We start from the raw sequence: 26,659 nt of genomic DNA, 5'->3' as shown, positions 1-26,659 counted from the left end.
TTCATCTGAAACGGCTACATGTTCCTTACAGCTTGGTTTTCTAGCCAAAAACGAGCTACCTTCTCGCCCTTGGCCGAAATCGTTCGATATTCCAAGCCTTTCAAATATGGTTGGAAATGAACTAGAAAGAGTCTTATGCCCTGTTAGAGCTCTTAAGTTCTATTTAAGACGAACTAAATCTTTACGAGGACAGTCAGAAGCTTTATGGTGTTCTATTAAGAAACCCTCTTTGCCTATGTCAAAGAATGCAGTTTCCTATTATATCAGACTGTTGATACGAGAAGCTCATTCCCATCAGTGGCTTTTAAACAAAATAGATCTCTGCAGAGTGTAATGGACGCAACCTATTGGAGAAGCAAGTCAGTGTTCGCGTCTTTTTATCTTAAAGATGTCCAGTCTCTTTACGAGAACTGCTACACCCTGGGACCATTCGTAGCAGCGAGTGCAGTAGTGGGTGAGGGCTCAACCACTACATTCCCCTAATTCCATAACCTTTTTTTAATCTTTCTCTTGAAATGTTTTTTATTGTTGTTTTTGGGTTGTCCGGAAGGCTAAGAAGCCTTTCGCATCCTGGTTGATTTGGCGGGTGGTCAAATTCTTTTCTTGAGAAGCGCCTAGATTAGAGGTTTTGATGAGGTCCTGTAGTATGGGTTGCAACCCTTGATACTTCAGCTCCTAGGGGTCGCTCAGCATCCTAAGAGGATCGCGAGGCTCAGTAAGGAAGACGTACTTAAAAAAGGCAGAGTAATTGTTCAAGTCGACTTCCTTACCAGGTACTTATTTATTTTATGTTTGTTATTTTGAATAACTGCTAAAATGAAATACAAAATCCTTAGCTCATAATAATGTAAACAATTAATGCTGGTCTCTACCCACCCCCCTGGGTGTGAATCAGCTTATATAATCACCGGCTAAGTTTAATATTGAAAAATGTTATTTTTATAATAAAATAAATTTTTGAATATACTTACCCGGTGATTATATATTAAAGGACCCTCCCTTCCTCCCCAATAGAGACCCAGTGGACCGAGGAGAAAATTGAGTTCTGTGTTTACATTGAGTACTGAGTACCTGCATGACAGATGGCGCTGTTGAAGTACACCCCCTACCTGCATAGCGATCGCTGGCGGATTTTGAGCGTAGAGTTTTTCTGTCGGGCAGCAGAGCTGCAGCTTATATAATCACCGGGTAAGTATATTCAAAAATTTATTTTATTATAAAAATAACATTTTTCATAGGTTATTCATGAGAGATCTAATTTAATGTTGTTGCTGTTCTTAAAGTATTTTATTTTGATTGTTTATTACTTCTCTTGTAGTTTATCTATTTCCTTTCCTAACTGGGCTACTTTTCCTCGTTGAAGGCCTTTGGCTTATAGCATCATGCTTTTCCAACTAGGGTTATAGCTTAGCTAGTAATAATAATGATAATTGGTTCTGGGGCTCTCAACTGGCTGTTTTAATCCTTTAGATAATTGGTTGGACAATCGTATTCTGCGACGGTTTTCTGGAAGAAGAAACGTTTAGCAGTTTCTTGATAACTGTAGCTGTATTAGTTGTCGGTTTATTCGGCTGATTCTACTTTGTTGTTCCCTCTAGACGGTTTTTCTTTTCTTTGACAACGTAATCCTAAGAATATTGGAAGTCATTAGTATCGATGTGATCCGTTAAAGAAAAAAGTTTTTGCTGCCGACTTCTTTCCTTTTCTGTCTTAGCATTCCTGAACGTTTACCTGATTGTGCTGTTGTTGTTGTTTTTATTTTTATTTTTATTTTTTTTTCTCCCCAGTTGGAGCATCGTCGTCAGCCTGAACAACCCTTCAAGGAGAGCTGCAAGTTTCTCCTCCTCTTTTGCCTCAATCTCTCTCCTTCGTCTCTTCTCTCTGTAGGTCGGGATGAAGGGTCCCCAACCTTCATTTTCCATCTATGAACTAGGAAGTTCAAGAAGACTGATCAATTGGAGTTACTTACATAATGCTTACTTTTTCTTTTTCCTTCACCAAAGACAGAGAGAAGACATAGAACATGAGCGCACCCTCGTCCATTCACCCGAGGCTGGGATTCGCGCCCACTACAAGCTACTGTGCACGCTTGCACTCCTACAGGAGCTTGCCCTCAACTATGTGTGTTTACTCCTTGCACGCTCCCTTTTCTGCTCTCACTCTCTCCTGTGCATGTGCAAGCTTTTATAAGTGGAAGAATGGAAGTTCTCCAAGAGGACATTCTTAGAGTATCCCCTCACCTGTTCACACATCCGGAAAGTCCTGCCTGCAATTAAAAAGTGACGTTATTTAACTAGTGAGTGTGTGAGCAGGGCGACTAATCCACCCCTGCTACTACCCCCCCACTAACTAGTGGTGGGTAGTTTTACTGTACTGTACCTGTCTAAAAAGTTTATTGGCTAGTTTTCAGCATTCGCTGAACTAGTATCCACTGTAAAGAGCTCGGTGTTTGTATAGTCTTTTTATAGTTTATATATGACATATCTGTTTTGACGCTGTTACTGATTTTAGAATGATATATTGTTAATTTATTCTCATCATTTATTTATTTCCTTATTTCCTTCCCTCACTGGGCTATTTTTCCCTGTTGGAGCCCTTGGGATTATAGCATCTTGCTTTTCCCACTAGGGTTGTAGCTTGGCTAGTAATAATAATAATAATAAATAGAAATTATTTCCAAATTTGTCCTTTACAACACGTACCTTACAGCCTACACTCATGCGCCAAATGTCTCTGCAAGTTAAGGAGTTCATTGCATGAGAACATCTGTTCATTTTGTGGTATATTACATGAGGCATATTGTTCTTGAGGTTATACAAACCTTTCATTGTCTCTGCCAAAGGTGAGATCTCCATTGGATCATTAACAACTCAGTTTGGTAATAACAGACTGGTAAGGGAACTCACTCACTCGCTCGTCTGACTATGTCAAGGTCAATTTGGCTTTGGCTGCATCAAGGGTGGATGTAGATGCTGCTGTTCTTACCTCTCTGCTGCTGTTGACTCTTTTTTTATTTATTCCTTTGGATAATTCATTTCCTGACTGTTCCACTTCGCTATGGAAGGGGTAACAAAAGTCCAGGAAAGCCAGCTGTAGTCGTGGGGACTTGGTTCCCGAGGACACCACCTCTCTCTTGGGATAGGTGGATGGTACCCGTGTGGTTCCCGCAGGGCCATTGATTAGAGTCTTGCTTGGGTTCAGGTAGCCCAGTAACTGTTCCCCGTAGGGTTATGCTGGCTATCCCTGTCACTCCAGCAATCCCAGTAGCGAGGCTAGAGGGCCGGGTAGCCTTTGCTGATCCGTCTACTCCGGTAGTCGGCCGGAACGGATGGGAGCTTGTCACTTGGTCTGTTTCAGGCATGATGAGAAAGTTGTTGCGGCTTCCTGCTTTTGCATGGACTTACTTTGGGAAGAGAGGGTGGCACCATTTGATGCCATGTTAGAGGGCTTGTGCTCTCTAGTAGGTGGAGAATGTGGGTCGAAGGGCTCTGCCCATGGACACGATACCATTCGTGTCCTTCAACCCTGACCTGGGGTGCTGGGTTTACTGTGTGCTGAGTCTAGCGCCACGCTGTCTTGTGCCGGAGTTCTCCTTCCTTGGCCCTGGGCTTGCCGGGCCTTTGTCTTCTCCAAATTATGCGCCTGGTTCTGTCCTTGGGATGGAATAGATGTAATCATGAGTAGAAGCAGACTCCGTAGCATGTAGCATCGCCTTCATTCGCTGCAGCGGACGACAGTACTCCAGGGCAGGAGGTTGTGGAGATGTTGGCCTGCGGTTTGATGCCCACGGAGGCTGCCTACCCTGAGTTGGAGAGTTCTTTTGTGGAGGTCATTGTGAATGTAACATCTTGGGGGAGGCTACTGTGGTTCCACCAGCGGGGAGGACATCGGTTGTCTATCGGCATTTCGATGTCTCTCTTGAATCGAAGCCCTGGTTGACCTTGCGTTGGACCAGGTGGATAGTCAGATCTGTGGATCTAAAAATTTGTACGGTTCAAGAAGGTCCAACAAGATAAGTTTTTGTATGCCAAACAATGCCACGTCTTAGCCGGAGTAGAGACTCAAGGCTGAAGGTACGTCCTTATTGAGTGCTGAGTTGATGGTCACTGAAGTTCAGGATGGAAAAAGTAAGGTCTGTGGTGTCTTCCATCAGAGAGGAAGACTTCAGGCTTTCTGTAGATCTGAAAGATGCATACTTTCAACTGCCTGTTCATCTGACTTCTTGGAAGTACCTCCATTTCTCCCTCAATGACTATTTTTCAGACTGTGTGTGTATCTCAACGACTGATTGATCCTGCCCTCTTCAAAGAGACAGTTGCTTTAGAATCGAGATCGACTTTTTGCGCTTTGCCACGATCTGGGGATTGCGGTAAACTGGGAAAAGTTGAAATGTCATACCCAAGCAGAGGGTGTGAAGTACCTGGGCATGCCGATAGACTCGGCAGCAGCAGACATTTTCCCATAGACGATGGCATCGGCAAGCTTGGGGAGGTTGCACGACTGTTCCTGTCAAAGACAGTTGCTCCAGTTTAACATTGGCAACATCTCAGACATCAGTCTATGTAAGAGAAGCTTATTCCTCTAGGGTTTCTCCACCAGAGTTCCCTTCTGTGGTGCCTGAAGTATCACTGGGTAGCAAACAATCATCTCCCGTTACATCTTGTGCCGGTATCACAGGAGGTCCGAAACGATCTTGCCGGGTGGCTCGACAAGAACAATCCTCATCAGGAAGTCCCACTCGACTTCTTAAGTCCGAATCTTCATCTGTCTTTGTATCAGGAGTGTGGTCCAAGGAATACAGGCATCTGCACATCAACGTCCTCGAGATGCGAGTGTCCTTCCTCTGTCTGCAAGTGTTCCAAGAAAGTTTGAGGAAGCACTTGGTAGTGCGAGTAAGAAGGCATGTTCTAGCGCTTCCCTCTGCAAGTTTGTGAAGCAGATGCTTATTTGGGCAGGGTTTCACCCTGTAGCATTGTCAGCAAGGTGCATTCTGGGCAAGATGAATGACCTAGTCCACACATTCAGCCATCAGGGCCAGGCTGCAGGAGCAGAGTGGTCTCTACAGCCTTTCGTGGAGGAAAGGCTTCTTGCCCTGCGGGGTTCACTGGGGATCAACCTGTTTGCGATCCTTGGGCAGTGTTTGAAGAAGCCTGGCAACACCTCTGGGATCACGTGGACATTTACACCTTTCCCCATTCACCCTGATTGGGCCAGTAATCAATAGGGTGTTGATTATGACAGGAATCGGAATGACCTTGGTGGCTCCAAGATGGCCACAGTCCAAGTTGTATCCTGATCTGCTAGCTCTTCTGGTTGAGGTCCCAAGAGAACTACCCTTATGGCCACCTCTTCTTTGTCAGCCACACCTGCGCAGTTACCATTCATCCTTGGAGTCCTTATCTCTTCACGGGTGGAGACTGTTGAGCATCTCCTTTGAGCGAAAGGCTTTTCACAAGGCATTACACGTGAGATGTCTAGTTATCTCCAGAGGTCCACTGCATCTGTCTACCAGGCTAAGTGGGCCATATCCTGTGATTGGTGTCCTAGAAGGGGATTTCTTCGTCTTCCTTCATCGGGAAAAACATCTCTTGGTTGCAGCCATCAGAGGTTACCTATAGGCCTAGAGTGTGGTGTATCCACTGCAAGATATAATCCTCTTGGCTTTTCAGGAGCTGTCAATGCTCGTGAGGAGCTTCAAACAATCTTGCCCACCCTGGGATCTTAGGCCCCTGTAGTGGGATGTGACCCTAGTAATCAGGTTTCTTACGCGTACCCCATTCGAGCCCTTGAGGAGGACTGAATCAGAAAGGGATCCGACCTCGAGACATTCTTCCTACCTGCCTTACTGTCGACTAAGGGAGTGAGCAAGTTGCGCGGTATTTCTTACGTAGCCAAGGAGGTCTCCTTTAGTTTTGTGCCCAACTTTATGGCAAAGATGAAGGATCTGGCGGCATAGGACCCCAGGTGTGAATCCTCCATCCCCTCCCCCCCAGGAGGTGTCAGGTGGTGATGAAGACGAGAGGATCTCGTATTCCGTAAGGTCTCTTGGGTGTTGTATGAAGAGAGCTCCACACCTCAGGCCGGAGTGTAGGAATCTCTTCGTTGGGTTTGGCAGATCTAAAAAAGAGCTGTCAGGGAACACGGTGTCTTTTCTGGCTTCGTGAGCCTCAACAGAGAGCTTACTCTCTGTCAGATGAAGTTAGGGGTATTGCCCCAACTCTCCCTACTTTCAAATGAAACCGGTCAGTGGGCCAGGTGAGGAAGGCAGGTGTCAGGGAAGGCAGACCACCTTCACATCCTTCTACATGAGAGAATGTATCCGCAAGTTTCTTGAGTTCTTCATACTTGGATCTGCGGTGGCTCTTCAAACCGTTGTATTGCAAGCCCAGCTCCCTTATGAGGACAGATTGCATCTCATCTATGGTATCATTTTAACAGAAGTTGGAAGTGAATGTAGTATATTTGTCTCTTCTCCTTTTTTCTTCTGCCTCTCTTGTGGGGTCAGCGATTGAAGTGCTGCAAGCTGGTCAGACAAGATGCTGGTGAGTAGCACTTCAAACTTCTGTGTAACCAAAGAGGTAAATCTCCCCATTCTTCATGTGAGTTTTGAGATGGCGAATCTAATACCAACCCATTACTCATTTTCCTGGTGTTGGACTCTGGCTGATATGTCATTTTGGGGAAGTGTCTCTTTGATTTGGTACAAAACAGAAATATGTACGTCCCAGGACCTACCAGTTTGTCATCCCTACGATAAACGGATAGGCCATAGTGTCTCTGCTTTGCTTCTCCACAGAACAAGCCTTGAAGAGATTCAGGGATGATACAGAATCCTCCAGGGGGTTCTGAGGGGCCATCTGACCATCCAAGCAAGCAGTGAGTCTCCAGAAGCAAAGGACGAGGGTTTGTATGTCGCGGGGGAACAAACCGTCCCTCTGATTCCTGGGTTGAAGCAGCAAGATTGAATAGAGAAGCATCTGTGGAGGAGCAGGGGCTTTGCGATGCTCGTTATCCACTTCAACAACCGATTCCAGCTCGCGCCAAAGTGATCTCCCAAATTGGACTCAGGTTTTTATGAATAGGAAAAATACAAATTACTATTAAGATTTGTTATGTTTTATCATTGGTCAGTTATGAATTTTGTTTTTATGTATTTTTGAGACTACCTTTTGGTTGCTGGAAAAATGTCCCCATTATCATCTGTGTTCTGTTTTTGGAATTATTTTCAATTTTGGTTTCAGTGAGCATTGTTTGAGATTGATTGACAATTGAGCAAAAGATTATGTTTTCATCTGCAATGATTATTGATCTCTGATAGAAACTACGTATTATTCAGACTCATTTTCTTCCAGCCCGTCCTGGCTTTACCTGTTCCCGTACAAGATGGTACATTGGTCGTTGTCACGTCCGTCATGGATGGCTGCTGCTGCCTATGCAAGAACGGGTGGCGTCCTGGAAGGCGTCGATGACAGGTCTGGTTTGTGTCAGTCAAGATCAGCTGGCTAATGTCTCTGGACAGTCCTCTTCCTCTGTAGAGAGAAGGCCTGTTGTTTCAAGAGATGTCAGTGATGGGGTTTACTCCCTTGTCATCTACATGGTCTCTAAGGTGAGTCGTGTCTCCTCGGATTCTCCTGCGCTTCTAATTTGTTCCGTAACTAGAATACAAACCTTAGCTATTTAATATGGGTTATTACTTTCGGCGTTGCTGAAATGACGAGCCACTAATTTTTAACGAGGGTTTACTACCCACACCTCCAGTTAGTGGGGGTAGGGTAGGGTAGCTTGCTACCCCCCCCCCTCTCACACCTGTGCTTGATGCTCGCTTTGCTATCGGCTCTGATGGTGGTCGGACGTGTCCGCTCTCATCCTCGCCGTCATATTGGCAGCCATTTAATTGCTTTTGTTCTTTCTTTTTCTAGTTTCTGTGTATGTGAAGTTGGCCTCTGCAATCATGCACACCTGCCCTGGTTTTCCAGACCGCCCCTTTGGAACGTTTGTGTCGGCGGTCGAGACTGATCCTCATGGCCTTTGTCCTTCTTGTAGGGGCCAATGGTGTAATAGTGTCAACAAGTGTAGTGATAGCTAGGTTGGTAGCATCGCGGGCTTCTGTTTCAGAGGTCCCGAGTTCGCTCCCTGAGGGGGAGGTTAGAGGGGGCTAGTGATAGTCCCTGCTGACTTATGGACACCCGAGCAGAATGATGTAGATCGTCTGAGTGGAGACCTAAAACCTGCAACTTTAACTTTAACTTTGAGTGGTCTGCCTCCCAGTGGGAGAGGCTTTCGTAATGACGGAAGAAGAAGTCCAAACGGGATATTTCTCCTTCGAAGGTTGCTTCGAAGGGGGAAAAACCCAAGGCCTCTTCATCCCTTGCCCAAACCTCCTCCGAAGCTCCCACTCGGTCGGTCTCTTTCGAGAAACCGTCGAGTGGTAGCGTAGACCGACTTATTGGTAACCAACCTCGGGTCTCGAGAGATGATGTTGCATCCCCTAGCGAAGCAGCTCCTCCTCTCCCCCCGGGTGGAGGATATGTCACTAACCTCCTTGTTTCAGCTTTGGTCCTCCTTGGGGCTTACGGGTTCGCCGTCCAAGGAAGTTTTGCTTAACTACATCCGATTGGGTGCTGCTGTCAAGCAATCGTCGTCACTGTCAGAGATTGATCCTCTGTCTCTTGTCGACGTTGTGGTGTGTCAAATGTATCCAATACGGTCTCACCCATCTCCTCTTCCACTCCAAGCTCTACGGTAGCTGACGGCTTAGTTTCTCCCGTTCCTGATCAACCTACGAGGGGGAAACTAAGTCCATCGTCAGTCTCTCCTGCTTTTGTTTCTCTCCCTCGGGGGAGTTCACTTACTGAGACTCCTCTTCGGAGGACTGCAGGTCAGCTTGCTGATCCAACGGCCCCCAGAGGGTGCATTCGTCGGAAGGCTCGCCTTCCTCTTCGCCAGAGAGGCCTTCCTTCACCTGCGGTGAGGAGGCCCAATCATCCATCACTACACCTGCATTGTTCCTGGACCTCTCTGCAGATCGTTCACGATCTCCCTCGGTAGAAGGTCGTCCTTTTAAAGGACACGTTGACCTTCCACCCGACAGACCTGCCGACCTGCCATCGCCGTTCCTGCATGGGCCTAACAAGGCTCCATCCAAACGTGCTATTGCACGCCAACAACTTACACGCTACGCGCCCATGAAACTTGACAAGCGCTCATTAGTAGCTCGTCAGGCCCCATCACTACGCGCTGATATTCATCCTTACCCTAACACAGGGCATCAAGAGCGTACGCGCCAACATGCACATACACTGTAACAAGAGCATAGCTCCATCACGCGACATGCGCGCCCTCATGCACACATATGCCCACGATCTCCTGCGCGCCAGGTCTTGCCTGCGCGAACTGCGTCCACGCATCTTGCGCTTACGCGCCAACAATCTTCTACGCAGATGGGCGCTAACACTCACCTGCGCGCCATAAATCTCCTTCGCAATAGCGCTCTTCCGCGCACCAACATTCTCCTGCACGTGCGCATACGCTCCCAACATCTCACTCTCCTGCGCACCATCCTACACGCCAGGTAAAACCTGTTCGCCAACTTTCCACTGATGGCAGGACTTCTGGCAAGTCAGCCATGCTGCTTTTTCCCGCGCGCCAACCCATACCAACGCACCAGCACTCATCTGCTCACCAGCCTTCTCTCATGCACATCCGTAAGGATATGTGCATGCTCGTCAATCCTCTCCTAGGGATGCGTGCCAACATTCTCCCGTGTGCCCCGCATGAATCCACTGCGCGCCCGCGCGCTAGGGAACTTTCTCCTGTGCGCGCGCCCTACGGCCGACACAGACGTGCGCGAACACACTCCCGCGCGCGCGCCCTACGGCCGGCACAGACGTGCGCAAACACTCTCCCGCGCGCGCGCCCTACGGCCGGCACATACGTGCGCAAACACTCTCCCGCCCGCCCGTGTGTTCTTCGTAATAATCCTGCGTGGCCGGGCATGCGCGCTCCACCAGTCTTCCGCGCGTGAACCCCGATAAACTCCCTCGCGCGAGCGTTAATATCCTCCCGCGCGTGAGACTACACATCCCAAACAACTATGTACGGCAAGGTCGCCATCGCCTCATTCCCCTCCCCGCAAGCGCATGCCACCGCGCATTGTGGGAGAAGGGAAACTTCCAGAGGGGTCCAGGATCCCAAAGCTTCCACAGGCGAACCCACCAATTACTGTATAGTGACTCCTCCCAGGGATCCTTCAATCCCTTTCCTTTCAAGGGGTATGTCTGATAGCACATCTGTCAGCCAGCAGCCCTGGTTCGGTGCCCTGATCAGAATCATAGTTCAGGCTTTCAAGCCTGTCTTCTCTGAATTGGGACACAGAACCATGGCTTCTTCTACCCCTTTGAAGAGAAAAAGAGTTGTTCCAGACGCGGTCTCTTTCCCAAGGGCGAAACTGACTCCACGCAGACCTTTGAGGCAGGTTCCTTCTATTCCTCAGACTGCCTCTCCTTCCCTTTCAGATGAAGGTTTCCCGTCTCCAAGGGAATCACGCGAGGAGAGACACTTCCCCATCGCACCAATGGAGGAAACCTCTCTTCGCGCCGAGGGGTCCACTCAGTCAGTGACTGGAAGGAACATGCCACCCTTATCAATGTTGGAGTCTTATATCCTTCCCAGGAAGGAACCTAAAGACTCCAAAACATTGCCTAAATCCTCCATGAGGATTAGGATGGAGCCAACTAGCCACTCAGGGAATGACCGCGACTCTCCCCAAGAAGATCCTTCGGGGATAGAAGGGGACTTCGCTGCAAGTCCTACAGCAGAAGGAGACTAGCAAGAGTCAGAACATGTGTTTTGGCAAGTTCTGACTCTAATGTGGGCTCTCAATGGGTTTTCCGATCCAGAGATCCCTCCTTGAGAGGGCAAAGACATGGTCTTAGACCGCGTCTTTGCTACTCAAAAGCCCTCTAAGACCAGTGCAGCCCTGCCCTGGTGTCAAGGGGTAAAGAGTACCAGGGACAAGATCTCACAACAGCTCTCCGAGATGTCCTCCTTCACCCATTCCAGTACCAACAAGCTCCTCCCACCTCCTCGCGTACAGCAGAGGAGGTACTTCGAGATCCTAGAGGAGCCTTGTCTAGCTCTTCCACTTCACCACTCACTGGAAGAGCCAACCAGGGGAGTCCTTCTTGAGAAACTCTAACCGTCAGGTCTCATTCTCGACAGCCGAGATCCTCAATCAGGAGAAAGTCGCGAACTGTGCTATGCAAGCCATGATATCTGGTTGGGGACCTTAGGTATCCTGATATGTTCTGAGGATTTCTCCAAGGAACGTACCAGGAAACCTATGGAATCCTTCCTTCTCTCAAGTACTCGCACGATCGAGTATCTGGCCCACCAAGTCTCGAACTTTTGGGCGAATACCATCCTGAAACGTCGGGATGCAGTAGCTGAGAGATTCCATCAGAAGGTCCCTAGTGCCGAGATCAATAGGCTCAGACATTCCTCCATAGAGAGGTCTGTTCTGTTCGAGCCTAAAGATGTGGAACATGCCGCTGAGAGGTGGAGGAATTCTCATCAAGACTCCCTCCTTCATAGGGCTTTAACATCCAAGCCCTATAAGCCTCCAGCACCACAGCAGTCACGTCCAGTCAAGACCACTACGAAGACAACAGCAGCAAAGACTATGGTGTCTAAGATCTTTCCTGTCAAAGAAAGGAAAGGCAAAAAGTCCTCCTGGGGAAGCAAAAATCCTACTAGAGGGAGCATCCGAGACCGCAAACGCTAGGATAGGCAGTCCCCCTGCATTTCCACAAGTGGCGGGATGCCTACAAAGTTGCTCAAACAGGTGGAAGCAACTCGGGGCCGATTCCTGGACAATCTCCGTGATCAGTCTAGGATATCGCGTCCCGTTCATAACTCTCTACCTCCCCTGACGACGAATCCAGTGTTATTGAACTCCCTTGCCATGGAATCGGCAAGGGGGCAAGCCCTTCGGGCAGAAGTCCAGACCCTGTTGAAGAAGGGCGCTCTCCAAGAGGTCCTCGACGGATCCCCAGTCCTCTTCAGTCGACTCTTTCTTGAAAAGAAGGCATCTGGAGGCTGGAGACCAGTCATCGACCTCTCAGATCTGAACAAATTTGTCAAACAAACTCTGTTCAGCATGGAGACGGTGGACACAGTCAGACTAGCAGTAAGACCGCAAGACTTCATGTGCACACTGGACCTAAAGGACTCGTACTTCCAGATCCCAGTCCATCCGTCTTCAAGGAAGTACTTAAGATTCAGCCAAGACAACAGAATGTACCAGTTCAAGGTGCTATGCTTCGGTCTCTCCACAGCACCACAAGTCTTCACCAGAGTGTTCACCCTCGTATCATCTTGGGCACACAGGATTGGCATCCGTCTCCTCCGTTCTCTGGACAACTGGTTAATCCTAGCAGACTCGGTGTCAACCCTTCTTCAACACCGAGACAAACTTCTAAGACTTTGCCAAGATCTGGGGATCATGGTAAATCTCGAAAAGTCCTCACTGCTTCCCACTCAAAAACTGGTATACTGAGGCATGATCATAGACACCAATCTCCACAAAGCCTTCCCATCAGATGACAGGATAGCAAGGCTGAGGAAGGTCGCAAGACCTTTTCTCATACGAGAAGAACTTCCAGCCCAATAGTGGTTACATCTCCTCGGTCACCTTTCATCGCTGGCCCGTCTCGTTCCCAATGGTCGCCTCAGGATGAGATCCCTCTAGTGGCGACTCAAGTCCCGGTGGAATCAAGCGGACAACTCCCCGGACATCCAGATCCCCATGGGACCTGCGGAACTGACGGATCTCCAGTGGTGGGTGGCAGACGAGAACCTACAAAAGGGAGTGGATCTTCTTGTCCTCCCCCCGGATTTGACGGTGTTTTTGAACGCTTCAAAAAAAAAGGGTTGGGGGCCCACGTTCTGCACCACACGACCTCAGGCCTCTGGTCAGAGTTAGAAAAGTACCTCCACATAAATCTCCTAGAGATGAAGGCCATCTTTCTGGCCCTTCAACAGTTCCATCAGTACCTGGCAAGTCACTCTATGGTGATGATGAGCGACAACACCACAGTAGTTGCCTACATCAACAAACAACGAGGTATTTTTTCGCAGCAACTATCCCATCTAGCAGTAGAAATACTGAGATGGTCCGAAATCCGCTCGATACCACTATCGGCACGCTTCATTCCAGGCAAAAGGAATGTGCTCGCCGACAACCTGAGCAGAGTATCTCAGTGAGTACCGAGTGGTCTTTGGATCATCTAGTAGCCAACAAAGTCCTGACTTTGTGGGGTTCTCCGACTGTGGACCTCTTCGCAACGGCCCTGAACTTCAGGCTCCCGCTGTACTGTTCCCCAGTCCCAGACCCCAAGACTCTCTGGCAAGATGCTTTCCAACAACGGTGGACAACATCGACGTTTACGCCTTTCCCCCGTTCTGTCTGATGAGGAGGGTACTCAACAAGACCAGAACATCGGTCAATCTTTCAATGACCCTCATAGCTCCGCTATGGCATCATGCAGAATGGTTCCTGGACCTTCTGCAACTCCTAACGGAGCCACCAAGAGAACTCCCTCCACGACACAATCTTCTCAAACAACCACATGCCAACATCTTCCACAAATCCGTAGGTTCACTGCGGCTTCACGCCTGGAGACTATCCAGCATCTCCTCTCTGAGAGAGGATTTTCGCAACAAGTTGCGATTAGGATGTCTGGACACCTGCGCAGGTCATCCGTAGGGGTCTACCAGGCGAAGTGGCGAGTCTTCTGTGGTTGGTGTCGTGGAAGGGGTATCTCTCACCCAGATGCCACTATTCCAGCAATAGCGGAGTTCCTCGTGTATTTGCATGAAGAAATGCGCCTTTCAGTCTCGGCAGTGAAAGGCTATCGCTCAGCCTTAAGTCTGGCCTTCAGGCTCAAAGGAATGGACATTTCCTCATCGCTAGAACTTTCTCTACTCGTACGTAGTTATGAACTTACCTGCCCTCAGTCGGAAGTGAAACCTCCCCCATGGAACCTGGTTCGAGTTCTCAGGTCTCTTAAGAGACCTCCGTATGAACCAGGCATCAGATCGCCACCTAACCTGAAAGACGGTATTCCTGCTAGCTTTGGCCTCGGCCAAGCGAGTCAGCGAACTTCATGGTCTCTCGTATGACATTGTTCATTTAAGGAGAAGGGGGGGAGGTAACGTTCAGCTTCGTCCCTGAGTCTATTGCTAAGACTCAGAATCCAAGAGTAGCGGATCCTCGATTCGACTCCTTCCGGATTTCTAGTCTCCGTACTATAACAGATGACCCAGACCATCTCTTACTATGTCCAGTGAGGAGCTTGAGGCTGTACCTCAAGAGAACAGCCGCAGCCCGTCCTCGTGTGCCTGCACTATTCGTCAGCACAGGAAGGACCAAGAGGAGGGTCACCAAGAACACCATCTCAGCATGGATTTGCAGGGTTGTTGACCTGGCACTGAATCCAGACCCTCCTCCGTCACGTCGCCCCAGAGCACATGATGTCAGGGGCATAGCTATATCCCTGGCCTTCAAAAGAAATTTTTCAGTGACGCGGGTTCTTCAAGCTGGGGTGTGGAAACGTCAAACAACGTTCACATCCCACTACCTGCAAGACGTGACCCTCAGGAGACTTGATACGTTCTCTATCGGTCCTGTGGTGGTTGCACAACAGCTGGTTTAAAACCTCAAGCTTCTTATTGGACAAGTAGCAGAAGGTCGAGGGCATTGTTACCCGGTTTTAGTCTGCATGAATGAAGAGGTTTGACTGGCCCTTATTCTTTTTTTCATCCTCCCCTCTCTTGGGGAAAGCAGCATCCTGGGTTCTTTGCATAGCTAACCTCAAACCACTGCAGGTAAACCATGCTTCCTTGTGTTCCTAGTATTAAGATTAATACTATTACGTCCCCATACCCTGATGAGGTGGTATTGGGAGAGTCCTAGTCTACAAGTTTCCATCTAAAGAACTTCAGAACAACTTCCTAGGACGAGTCACACTTCTTCATACTTTCACACACAGCTTGCGTAGGCCGCAGTCCCTGCGTAGCAAGGTTTTAGCGAGGTGCAGGGACTCCTTATTTCTTAAGTACTACACACTCAAATAAGGAGTCCCCGGTCAAAGCCAAAAGCCAGACGGGCTGGGACGTCCACCCTTCCTAGTGGGTGAGTCACCCCTATTAAATGGTGTGGTTTGTATTCCAGTTATGGAACAAATGAAAAATTCGTAGATAATTTGTATTTTTCCTAACTACTGTATACAAACAGCTATTTAACCAAACTTGCCTGCCAGCCCTATCCCCCTTGAAGTCCTACCTCCAAGCAAAGTGAGCTCAAGCACAGGTGTGTGTGAGAGGGGTGGGGTAGCAAACTACCCTCCCCTACCCCCTCTAACTAGCGGTGTGGGTAGTAAACCCTCGTTAAAAATTAATGGCTCGTCATTTCAGCTATGCCGAACGTAATACCCCTATTAAATAGCTAAGGTTTGTATACTGTACTTAGGAAAAATACAAATTATCTACGAATTTGTCATATTTGCATAAGTTTCATGATGTATTTATGTTTGAGAGTACAGTCTTGGGACTTTTTGCTCATAGGTAACTGCTGAGGAATTGACGGAGCCAGCAGCTAAAGCTGGAGAATTTCGTTATCTGCGTCTTGGATTGGAGTGTAATGGAACTAAGAATGCATTAGTGGAGTCTTCTGAGCAACCTTTCGTAACATCAGCGCTGAAAATGCATCATCAGGAATTCATGGGACAGCCCATCAAGTAAGTATTTCAATGTGTGATGTAAAGTATGTAGAACTTCTAGTTGTTCGTATGCAAATACGTTTATAATGGGTGAGAGAGGGATTTTGTTTGCAATCAGGGACAGGTACGTTTACTGCAAGGTATATTTGTTCCTTCCTAGTTTATGGTTGTCCATTGAATCGATGACGAATACTGTTTCCTTAAATAACTGATGATGATGATTAAATTAATGTTGTTGTCGCTGATGCCATTGTACGCGACTGTGCAGACCAATCCTAGAACCACAGATTCTACCACACATCTGGCAGGTTCCTACGCATCCTACAAACCCTCGTTCTTTATTTAGAGATATTAAAGTTGGATGATGAGCAGCTATCCTACCACCGATTGGAAAGGGGCTCCAATTGTAGACTACTCACTTTCGTTTTGGCCACTTTCCAGTACTGTACGCATGTACAGACAGCTCCTGACAAAAATTTGTAATTTTTTTTCTCTTTTGCTGTAAGTGATGGAGAAGAAGTAGTTGTATGGCTAGGAAAAATACAAGTTACTTTTAAAATGTTTTATTTTATTATTGTTAACTGTAGCTTTTATTATGTTAGCCGAGTGTCATTTTTTTCTGTTAAGCCTACTACTCTATGTTTAAGTTTATTCTGGTTCTTTTCCTCCATAGTGAATTAGACTATACTGTAGCTATTTTCCTCTTGTTGGAAATTTTGTGCAATATTGTACAGTGTTGAATCAACTACTATCACAAACAGACAATGCGTGAAAACTGGCCGCACCCCAGATATGAATAAAAGAACCCCAGTCCACAATGGTAGTGCAACAATTGCCCTAGGGGGCCAGGCAGTTACATCCTACTGCAGGGGGTGCTAAAGATCTAAGAACTAGAAAAGGCCACCTTAAAAAATAGAACCTTGCAACATATATATATATAAGCTAAAAGAATTAAGCTTAACTCTGCATGAACTTGAAGGTGTTAGTTATATTTGCAATTGATGAGAGATAATGTGTGTGGGAATGCGTGATTTTTAAGGTAATGGCCTGATACAATAGTAGTTTGTTCCAACACGGAGTACTTACCTCGAACTACTGTCTTAGGAGTATCTGGGATCTCCTACCAACCGACCAAAATTTTGTGTAGTTTACCCTACCTCCGTTTTCTATGCGGGGGAACCTCTGGCGGAGTGATATGCGCCATGAGGCGACCCGGGGTCAGAGAGCATGCTCACTCAGGTCTTGACCTCCAGCAAGTTTTCTGGTCGCGTCGTGATATCTTGCTGCGCTGTCCTTACCCAGTGCGACCCTTTGTGTCCCACGCTAGCCTGATACAATAGTGGTTTGACCTATCTCCCATTTTGAAGTCCTTATCAACATCAATGGAAAAGAGAGAGAGATGCTTGGGTCATTTTAAAGTAAAATGGGTAGAATTAATATGATTTTCGTAATGGAGAAACAATTTTCAATTGTTCACTTTTTTATTTGGATTATTATTTGGTGAAGCTGGAAGATAATCCAAATAAAAAACCTCCAGGTTTGTATTATGGGAAAAATACAAATTATCTTCCAATTTGTCTTTTCTTGTGTCTCTAGCAGCAAAGTCATATAAAATATTTTGACAAATTTTATCAAAACTATTTAGACTACATTCTATAAGTATTTATAGGATTTTTTCTTTCATCTTAACATTATTATACGTTACTATAGTGTTTAATAGTTGAATTGATATCTTTTCTCTTTCCAGAGTGAACCATTCTTCCACTGCAATTATCAAGCCCTAAACCAAGAGCAACGAGGCAGCGCAGTGAGAAATTGAGGAAGCCATGAGGAGAGTCAAAGAGGCCCAGAACTTTATTGCATCGGCCATTGACCCTCGTCATATCTTTCTTGGACTCCTCCAAGGATGAAAGATCACGGTAAGTCTCTCTCTCTCTCTCTCTCTCTCTCTCTCTCTCTCTCTCTCTCTCTCTGACTCCTGAGTTTTTATGTATTGATGCAGAATGATATCAGAGCTAGTTTACAAGGTGAGTTCTCTTTGCCACCATGAGGGATCCATTGTCTTGCCTTTTGACTATCTGTTTTAATATTGCATAGCTAATGCAGTTCTCTAGCTACTGATCTTACTTGATGTCTTTGCTTTTCACTATTTCCTCAAGGAACATCTAATTTATAGCACAAAGTATGGGATGTCCGAGTGACCTAAGTGTAGAATAGACATAATGATATAGTGAAACCTCGAGATACGAATGTTTCTTTATACAAAAAACTCATTTTACGAAACGACATACGAAGATTTCTACGCCTCGTATTACGAAAAAATACTCAGGATACTAAATGAAATTTTGTTGTAAATTTTAAGATCATGTTACTTTTAAAACAAGATTCAATCTGTGAAAAAAATCATCTTACGAAATCCACTCCAAAAAGAATCAATTTTGTATCTTTGGGTATTAATGTGTTTGTTATTTTCTCTACTCAAAGTATTGGTATTTCTCTCTCTCTCTCTCTCTCTCTCTCTCTCTCTCTCTCTCTCTCTCTCTCTCTCTCTCTGTATTTTAGTAAGGTCACAGTAATAAAGTTGTGCTATGCTTGGCAGTGTATGAATTTTAAGGAGCAAGCAAGCCTTGGATCATTGGGCGTCGAAAATCAAATGTAGAGAAACATTTAGGGAACAAATAGACAATAAAATGATTTCTAAGTCTTTCTATTTGAGGAACAAAAAATGGGGAGGTTAAAGAGTTTGGAATTAGCCTGACAAGTCAGGTAATATAAACCACAATGTTTTCAGGTTAATTTTACTCTCCTTACAAATACCACAACATTTCTAAAGTTCTCATCTTGTCCGTGTATCTGATATGATTATTTGTAACAAAAGGGATATGCAAAGAAACAGGTACTTCAGCCTATAAGTGTAGTCTAGCTTAAACCTTGAAAGGTTTAATTAGTCTAGCCTAACCTAAAGAGGTTTCGGTAGCCTTGCCTTTGAATCGCATGCCATTCTTACCCTAAAATTAATCCTAGATATGTCTAATACTGTCTTTTGTATTAAAAGTAATTTATACGATCAAACTTACATGGACTAAGACTTCCTGAGTAGCTTACTACTTGGACAAGTTAATAAAGTGAATTACTTACCATGGTTCTAGTGGACCCCAATATTTTTTCAGACTTGACAGTAATAGGAGGGCTTAGAAGCCCTGTAAAGGTAGAATTTTGTTGACGAATTCCACAAAATTGATAAGGCAATATGTTCTCAATCTGTATCATCTGTAGTGTGATTACAGATACATTATATCTACTGTACATTTGTAGCTTAATGTTATTGGCCACTTTGAGACTACACAGCCTACTCAGGGCATAGAGGCTTTCAAAGCCAGCTAGTATAAACGAGTGGTACAATTCTAGATTTGTCACTAAATTCATGAAGTAATATTAAATTTTTCAAATTTCTTAACTATGCTAAGAATACCTGGTAATAAAAGATACACTTCTTTGTTGGCTTCTGTATGTTTGGGGCTTGACATGTCAAGCAGCTCAAATAAGGGATTTTGACAAAGGAAACAATCTAAACACAACTGGCAGGATACGCTACAAGAATAGGAATGAAGCAGGCGGATGTGACGTCAGTCAAGATGGCGGACAGCTATGGCTGCCGTTTGTTTACGTCGCGAGGTACAGTAACAGTAACGCAGGAGGATAACCTTGCAACGGCTCCTCCTATAACTTGCCACATTTTCCCCCTCGAAGCGTAAACGCTATGTGGGGTGCAGATGGCCATGTGGCGTGTCAAGCATACGTCCCCTGTTGATATACGATATCCTAAAGGGAAACCTTTAGGGTACTCGCGCCAGAAGTTAGAATTCTGTGAAACCTTTAGTTTAATTCTCTGGGAATATCTACTGTAGTCATATATACCCTCAGGAAGCTACTGAAGGACGTCATGGCCATCTCACCCAAAAATAGATTTTTCGCTTCGCTCAAAATCCGTTTTCTGGGCGAGGGACCTCTGTCGCCCAGTGAAATGCTCCTTAAAGCACCATTTCTAAGGTATAAATACTGCTAAATATACCAGAGAAAAAAGTTGCATGGAATGCCAGGAATATACCCAGCTCGCTCACCCTTATAGGGTGTCGGTATAGTAACTGGGGCGTGTTAAAACCACTATCAGAGGTCCCTTACCAATTAGACTTCTTTCTCAATATCCCCCGATACTACGAGGTGCCGTTCTATGGGATTTTATCAGATCCTTTGTTATCGAAACTACTCCTACCTCGAGACATCTTTTGGAACTTGGATGGGGTTCTTAAATTCTTTCCTTTAATTAGAAACCAAGTCGCAATTGTGTTTAAGGACTTTTAACGTTAGAGATCTTTCTGGTAGCTCTTGCATTCTGGCAATGTTATATTTTCCTCAAATGGAGCTATGGGTAAAAAATGACCCCTTTAACAAGAGTTTTAGGCAAAGAAGGATTTCAACACTAAAAGTCTACCTTGACATTTCCAGTTTCCTGCTCTCAATTCCTTCATTGAGGACAACCTGGATGAAAAGACTTTTTGTTAAGTCAGTAAAAATGTCATTGTCTAGATCTAGAGCAATGTTAAGAAACTGTTTTGCTTTTTGCATGATAGAGCCATCTCTTTTTTTTTTTTTTTAGTAAAGACTGATTATCAGGTGCCCACTATAATCTAGGTGGCAACTTAGTTTTATCATTATCAAAGGTAACAATGCCTTTTTGAAAGATGCAAATTCCTTTGGATGCAGGCCAGTTTTCAGGTCCTTTGGGTGCTGCATGGGACATCTTAAGGAGATCTATCTTGTGTAAATACTCCCTTTGATGGTATGATGTTGAATTTTTGGGAAACAGGGATACACTTAGTTATGTATAAGAGAAATACTTGATTATTTATAAGCATTTAGAATTCTGCTTGCCTAGCCTCTCTCGCAAGGGATGTCCTAGTCGCTCGGACACTGAATCTCACTCGTAATGTTCCCACTTCCGGTGAGATTGCTAAATGGTGTCTTATTTTGCCCATCACGTGAAAAGAATAACCAGATTGTCGCTATCCTTGAAGCTGCAAAGAGTTTTGCATCATAATTGTACTTTTTCTTTCGATATCTGTGTTTTCCTTAGGTGGGTTTTCACTTTACTTGTAGATTTACAACCATCTATTTTTAGCTTGAGAATATTGGATAAGATTTATTGAAATAAAGCAATTTTTTCAAAGAATTATTATTTCAATATTTACTCAATATTCATATAAAGAGCTTCCCACAATTTAGTGGGCTGATAGTCAAAGTACAGTACAGTATTGTAAAGCTGAATTTTCAGAACAGATGCTATTTACAAGACCCCTGTCGGTCGAAGATTGCAATCACTCGGGACAGACTAGCTTAAAAACCCTGTAAGATGTTTGTTTCTTTCGTCAAGCTAGTGATAAAAAATTGGGGAAGTACTGTATTGAAATGATTTTTAAATGGAAAACTTGATTTTTCATAAAAGGGTTGGGTTTAATCATGTGAAATAATGTTAGATTTGATAGCTTCCCATTCTAGAAGTATGTTTGATGGCAATATGTTAACATGCTAATTACAGCTGTTGAAAATGTATTTTGAAATATATTTTAGTACTTTTTGTACTTACAGTATATCCATATACACAGAATGAAGTAGGTGACGATTTTATTTTAGGCCTTCCATAATTCGACGAAGAATACGTCGAAAGTCGGAAGATTACTCTACGTCGTATTCTCGTTCTTTCATAGAACACGGTCGCACTCTAGACGACGTTCAACGTCCGGGTCCAGAAGTTCTGGGTCTAGGAGGACAAGATGCAGGTCGCGTCGCAGGAGTCGCTCTCGATCACGCTCCAGGTTGATTATATATGAAGTGTTCATCTATGGTTTTATGTATGCGTGTTTATGAATAGGTAAAAGCAAACCTTTCTGGCCAGGTTTTCTTTATTTCAAAAAAGCTTCCCGAACATTATTGCTGTTCCTCCTCCTCTGGAAGGGACAGCCTCAATCCCTGAATGGATGTAGGGGGAGGAAGAGCAATCGACTTCAGTTAGTATTGAAAGACTTGATTTGAATGTAGTTCGCTATTAAGATGTTATTGTTACAGTACAACATAGTAATGGCCATTTTGGAGGTTTTCTACATAGACTCAAATTAAAAAGGGCCTTTATTTTATGATGCATATGTGGTACTGTATAGTTTACTGTGTATTATACTCACAATATAATACACAGTACGCACACAGTAGATATATCTAGATATAATATCTACTGTGCGCAAATCTTGTACCATAATATACATACATACATATACCAAGGGACTTCCCCCAATTTTGGGGGGTAGCCGACATCAACAAATGAAACAAAACAAAAAAAGGGGACCTCTACTCTCTACGTTTACTTTTGGTAAATCCACAAATAGTAATCTTTTAGTTTATATTGCATAGAAGTGTATGAAAGAACCAAACTGCGAATAGGAGAACAGGAATTCTTTATATTTTTCATTTTATTTATTGTCGAAGATAATTCTTTGGGAGCAGACTAAAATATAGTAATATTCAGTCACTTGAGGTGATAATAGCACACACTCTCCCTCTTCCTGTCACTCTCTCTCTCTGGGTCTGGGAGGGTGGTGATGGTGGGAGATTCTCTTTCTCTCTCTCTCTCTCTCTCTCTCTCTCTCTCTCTCTGGGTCTGGGAGGGTTGTGATGGTGGGAGATTCTCTCTCTCTCTCTCTCTCTCTCTCTCTCTGGGTCTGGGAGGGTTGTGATGGTGGGAGATTCTCTCTCTCTCTGGGTCTGGGAGGGTGGTGATGGTGGGAGATTCTCTTTCTCTCTCTCGCTCTCTCTCTCTCTCTCTCTGGGTCTGGGAGGGTGGTGATGGTGGGAGATTCTTTCTCCTGTCACTCTCTCTCTCTGGGTCTGGGAGGGTGGTGATGGTGGGAGATTCTCTCTCTCTCTCTCTCTCTCTCTCTCTCTCTCTCTCTCTCTCTCTCTCTCTGGGTCTGGGAGGGTTGTGATGGTGGGAGATTCTCTCTCTCTCTGGGTCTGGGAGGGTGGTGATGGTGGGAGATTCTTTCTCCTGTCACTCTCTCTCTCTGGGTCTGGGAGGGTGGTGATGGTGGGAGATTCTCTCTCTCTCTGGGTCTGGGAGGGTGGTGATGGTGGGAGATTCTTATTTTAGTAGAATTTTGTTCCATTTTTTTTTCGATGCCACAACCTTTTTTTCTAAAATATTAGAAAAAAATTCCCTCTGAATATCATTCAGAAAATGAATGGCAGCTGGTGAGCACTGGACAGTGGCCGGGCTTCCGACTTCCCTTTCTTATATTTCCTGTTATTATTATTATTATTATTATTATTATTATTATTATTATTATTATTATTATTAAAATTATTATTATTATTATTATTATTATTATTATTATTATTATTGAAACTAACCACCCATTTCCAATTCACCAATCAAAGCTGTCCTCCTTAATTCAACCAATGATATGTTGCCTCGTTTCAATTTCTGTTTCATACCCGTAAAACTTATGTTGTCAAATGAAAGATGAATTCATCACTTTTAGAATTATTTGGATGAATTATGTTAGACAAATTGTTTGGGACGATGTTGAAACACCTATGACCTTTTTGGCCCTGATTGCAAACAACTAGAGTTGACTAACTACCAGGTATTTAATAATGTTCCTTGGTCTAGACCATTCTTGAGGTAAGATACACCGTTATGTAATAAATGTTGACATATATAGAGATAAGTAGATCTTCTCTTACTGTATCTTAAACTCATCATAGATAAGCAAATAAAAACTATAAAATCTTGCAAACGCTTTGAATTACTCAGAGAAAGTTTGGATGTACTCCGTTACTTACAACTTAAAAATGTCCAGCTTAAATGAACTTTTCTCTCTCTCTCTCTCTCTCTCTCTCTCTCTCTCTCTCTCTCTCTCTCTCTCTCTCTCTCTCTCTCTCTCTCTCTCTCTCCTAACTATTGCCTTTTGTGGCTATAAAACCCCTTGCTGGCAAAAAGCGTAAGGCACAAACTAAAAACAAAATAAAGGAGTAAAGTATGATTTCATAGACCCATAAAACTTATTCAAATTTCACTGTATATAATATAAAAGAACATTGCAATAATTTTCTCTTCTAAAAGAATAATAGTGTAAATTCATTAATTACCACAAGTGACTTATTTAATCAATGATTTGAGAAAGAAAGAAAATCTAATTTTGGGAAATATAGAAAAGTGATCAGTGAGACTAACGGTCGACATCGGAAGAGGAAATACTTTCAACGCTTTGTTTAAATTATTATTATTATTATTATTATTATTATTATTATTATTATTATTATTATTATTATTATTATTATTACGTACTCCCAAAGGAAAGCAGTTACTGTATTTAGGTATTAGTTCTTAATGTGTTTTTAGATTGATCAAAAATTAAATTTCAATAATTTCGAGAGAGAGAGAGAGAGAGAGAGAGAGAGAGAGAGAGAGAGAGAGAGAGAGAGAGAGAGAGAGAGAGAGAGAGAGCTAAATACAGTGACCTAACAAAGCAACCGACCAGCAGACCTATAGACCGATATTATCAACAAAATCATAAAGATGATTACACATTTACTCTGTACATGGAACACCGTAAACACTTGCTTTTGATTTTCTTAACATTTCTAAAACATTTTGTTTGTGTCTGAAATTTTCCTCATTTCTGATTCAGAATTATCAATATATTTCTTAAGGATTCAAAAAGAATAAAAAAATCGTTAATGCTCTGCTAGGATATATTGTTAAGCGGATATATTGATACATTATAGTGATGGAAGGTTATATTCATACATCCGTGGATGGATGTATGTAAAGTAATACACTAAATTGAACATAATAAAGATATCTTGAAATCAAAGATGATCATCAGGGGGAGGTTGAAGGAACGTCGTCCTTCTCAGGGCATCGGGAATTGGCAATAACCATAATACTCTAATGAACAATCCCTTTGATTCAATTTGAAAGAAGAAGAAGAAGACTCCCAGTCAATGTGTCCACAACGCCTCGAAGGGTCTGAATCGTATCCTTCCTTCCAAAGGTCTTCTGGGACGAGAGATCCGTCACTCGTCCACTTCCCATCGTAGACACCAACCCAAAGGCCTTTGAAAGAAGACAATTGAAAAGAAACATAAGAAATAAGAGAGAAAAAGAAAGGAACAAATATGAATATGAACGATATAAGGAAAATTAATACATATTTTTGTTTTTTTACCAATCTAGAAATTCTCCGTGACTTTGATGATCATTTAAACACACACGCAAACACACACAAATACACACACACACAAACACACACACATACAAACACACACACACACACACACACACATATATATATATATATATATATATATATATATATATATATATATATATACATATATATATATATATATATATATATATATATATATATATATATATATATATATGTGTGTGTGTGTGTGTGTGTGTGTGCATAAGTAAAAGTGATTTCCTATTTAACTTTAGCGGTTTCTGTAATGATGATGGGTGGCTCCAGTGAAGACGGAACACAATTGTTACTGCCATATTCTTCAAATGTACCGAAATCTGCAAATCTCTTTATAAACCACATTCTCTCTCTCTCTCTCTCTCTCTCTCTCTCTCTCTCTCTCTCTCTCTCTCTCTCTCTCTCTCTCTCTCTCTCTCTCTCTCTTATCAATTCTATATGAAATACTTAACTCACCCGCATATCTAAAAGAGTGAGCCATATCCTGTAGTTGTTGCAGACTCATATGTTGTGCAAGTCTCATTCCTTCCTCTTCACACTTCTTCTTCATTGCCTGGAATGTTAACCCTTGCTCGATTTCCAGTAGGCATCCAAGTCCGGGTATTCTATTTGCTGGGCTTCTGCAATGGAACTCTGGAAGAAGAAGAAGAAGATGAAGAATAAGAATATGAAGAAAAAGGAGGAGGAGGGAAAGGAAGAAAAGAGGGAGTTAGACTTAAGAAACAATAATAATTAGCATTATTTCTATAATATACCTCACTTTTTCACCCACTCACGTACGCAGTAACAGTGTTTTTTTTTTCTTTTTTGTTTTTTTTCTTTTTTCATCCCCGCACTGTTAACGGAATCTTTTCAAGCTTGACTTTGCATGTATTTGTTTGCATGAAACTGCTTGTATAGAAACTCATTATATTTTACATGTTGAATAAAAGTCAGTTGCATTCATCTTGTCACTCTGTTGTTACCCAACATCATTCTATCACAGCGATGAGTAAGGTGAACACCGACAACCATTTGTGAACAGGTGAGCACCGACATGAGAGGTGTTGAAGCGTTTCATTTCAAACTTCTGGGGCCATTATAAACCTTGTAGATGCCATGTAAGGGAAAAATTTAGAGTAGAAAATCTCTCTCCTCTCTCTCTCTCTCTCTCTCTCTCTCTCTCTCTCTCTCTCTCTCTCTCTCTCTCTCTCTCTCTCTCTCTCTCTATATATATATATATATATATATATATATATATATATATATATATATATATATATATATATATATATATATATATATATTTACACACACACACACACACACACACATATATATATATATATATATATATATATATATATATATATGATTGTGAAAATGAAATCCAATAGGAGAAGAGTTGAGGAAAATCCATATTTATGAATCCAACAATAGATAACTTGATATAGTCAAACAGATCCTAATAATCTTCCAAAAGAACATAAATCTACTGGAAGCTTATTGATGGTAAAGAGAAGTAATTTTCATTCATAAATATCATAATGAGACTATACATGAATGACTTAAAAACTTAGT

General features: G+C 43.6%; 2 protein-coding genes across 54 annotated transcripts in view; one reads left to right on the top strand and one right to left on the bottom strand.

Annotated features, from left to right (window-relative positions):
• LOC137633435 (splicing regulatory glutamine/lysine-rich protein 1-like) overlaps positions 1-26,659 on the top strand; it is a 408,786-nt gene that overhangs the window by 8,090 nt on the left and 374,037 nt on the right. For 3 of the 4 annotated variants that reach the window (XM_068365729.1, XM_068365730.1, XM_068365731.1), the window contains exons 3-4: positions 7,353-7,606; positions 15,625-15,797. In XM_068365729.1, coding sequence (XP_068221830.1) covers positions 7,433-7,606; positions 15,625-15,797 — 347 coding nt within the window. In that variant the 5' untranslated portion in view covers positions 7,353-7,432. Of the gene's footprint in view, positions 1-7,352; positions 7,607-15,624; positions 15,798-17,526; positions 17,699-26,659 lie in introns of all 4 variants that reach the window. The other variant, XM_068365732.1, reaches the window with a different exon arrangement.
• LOC137633422 (putative leucine-rich repeat-containing protein DDB_G0290503) overlaps positions 24,567-26,659 on the bottom strand; it is a 549,442-nt gene continuing 547,349 nt past the window's right edge. For all 50 annotated transcript variants that reach the window (XM_068365644.1, XM_068365649.1, XM_068365687.1 and 47 more), the window contains 2 exons: positions 25,556-25,732; positions 24,567-24,948 (listed from right to left, as the gene is read on the bottom strand). In XM_068365644.1, coding sequence (XP_068221745.1) covers positions 24,746-24,948; positions 25,556-25,732 — 380 coding nt within the window. In that variant the 3' untranslated portion in view covers positions 24,567-24,745. The remainder of the gene's footprint in view (positions 24,949-25,555; positions 25,733-26,659) is intronic.

The sequence above is a fragment of the Palaemon carinicauda genome, chromosome 43 (genome assembly GCF_036898095.1).
Source record: "Palaemon carinicauda isolate YSFRI2023 chromosome 43, ASM3689809v2, whole genome shotgun sequence".
Taxonomy (NCBI): Eukaryota; Metazoa; Arthropoda; class Malacostraca; order Decapoda; family Palaemonidae; genus Palaemon; species Palaemon carinicauda.
Note: the sequence above shows the minus strand (reverse complement) of the source record. Positions and strands in the feature narration are given on the sequence as shown.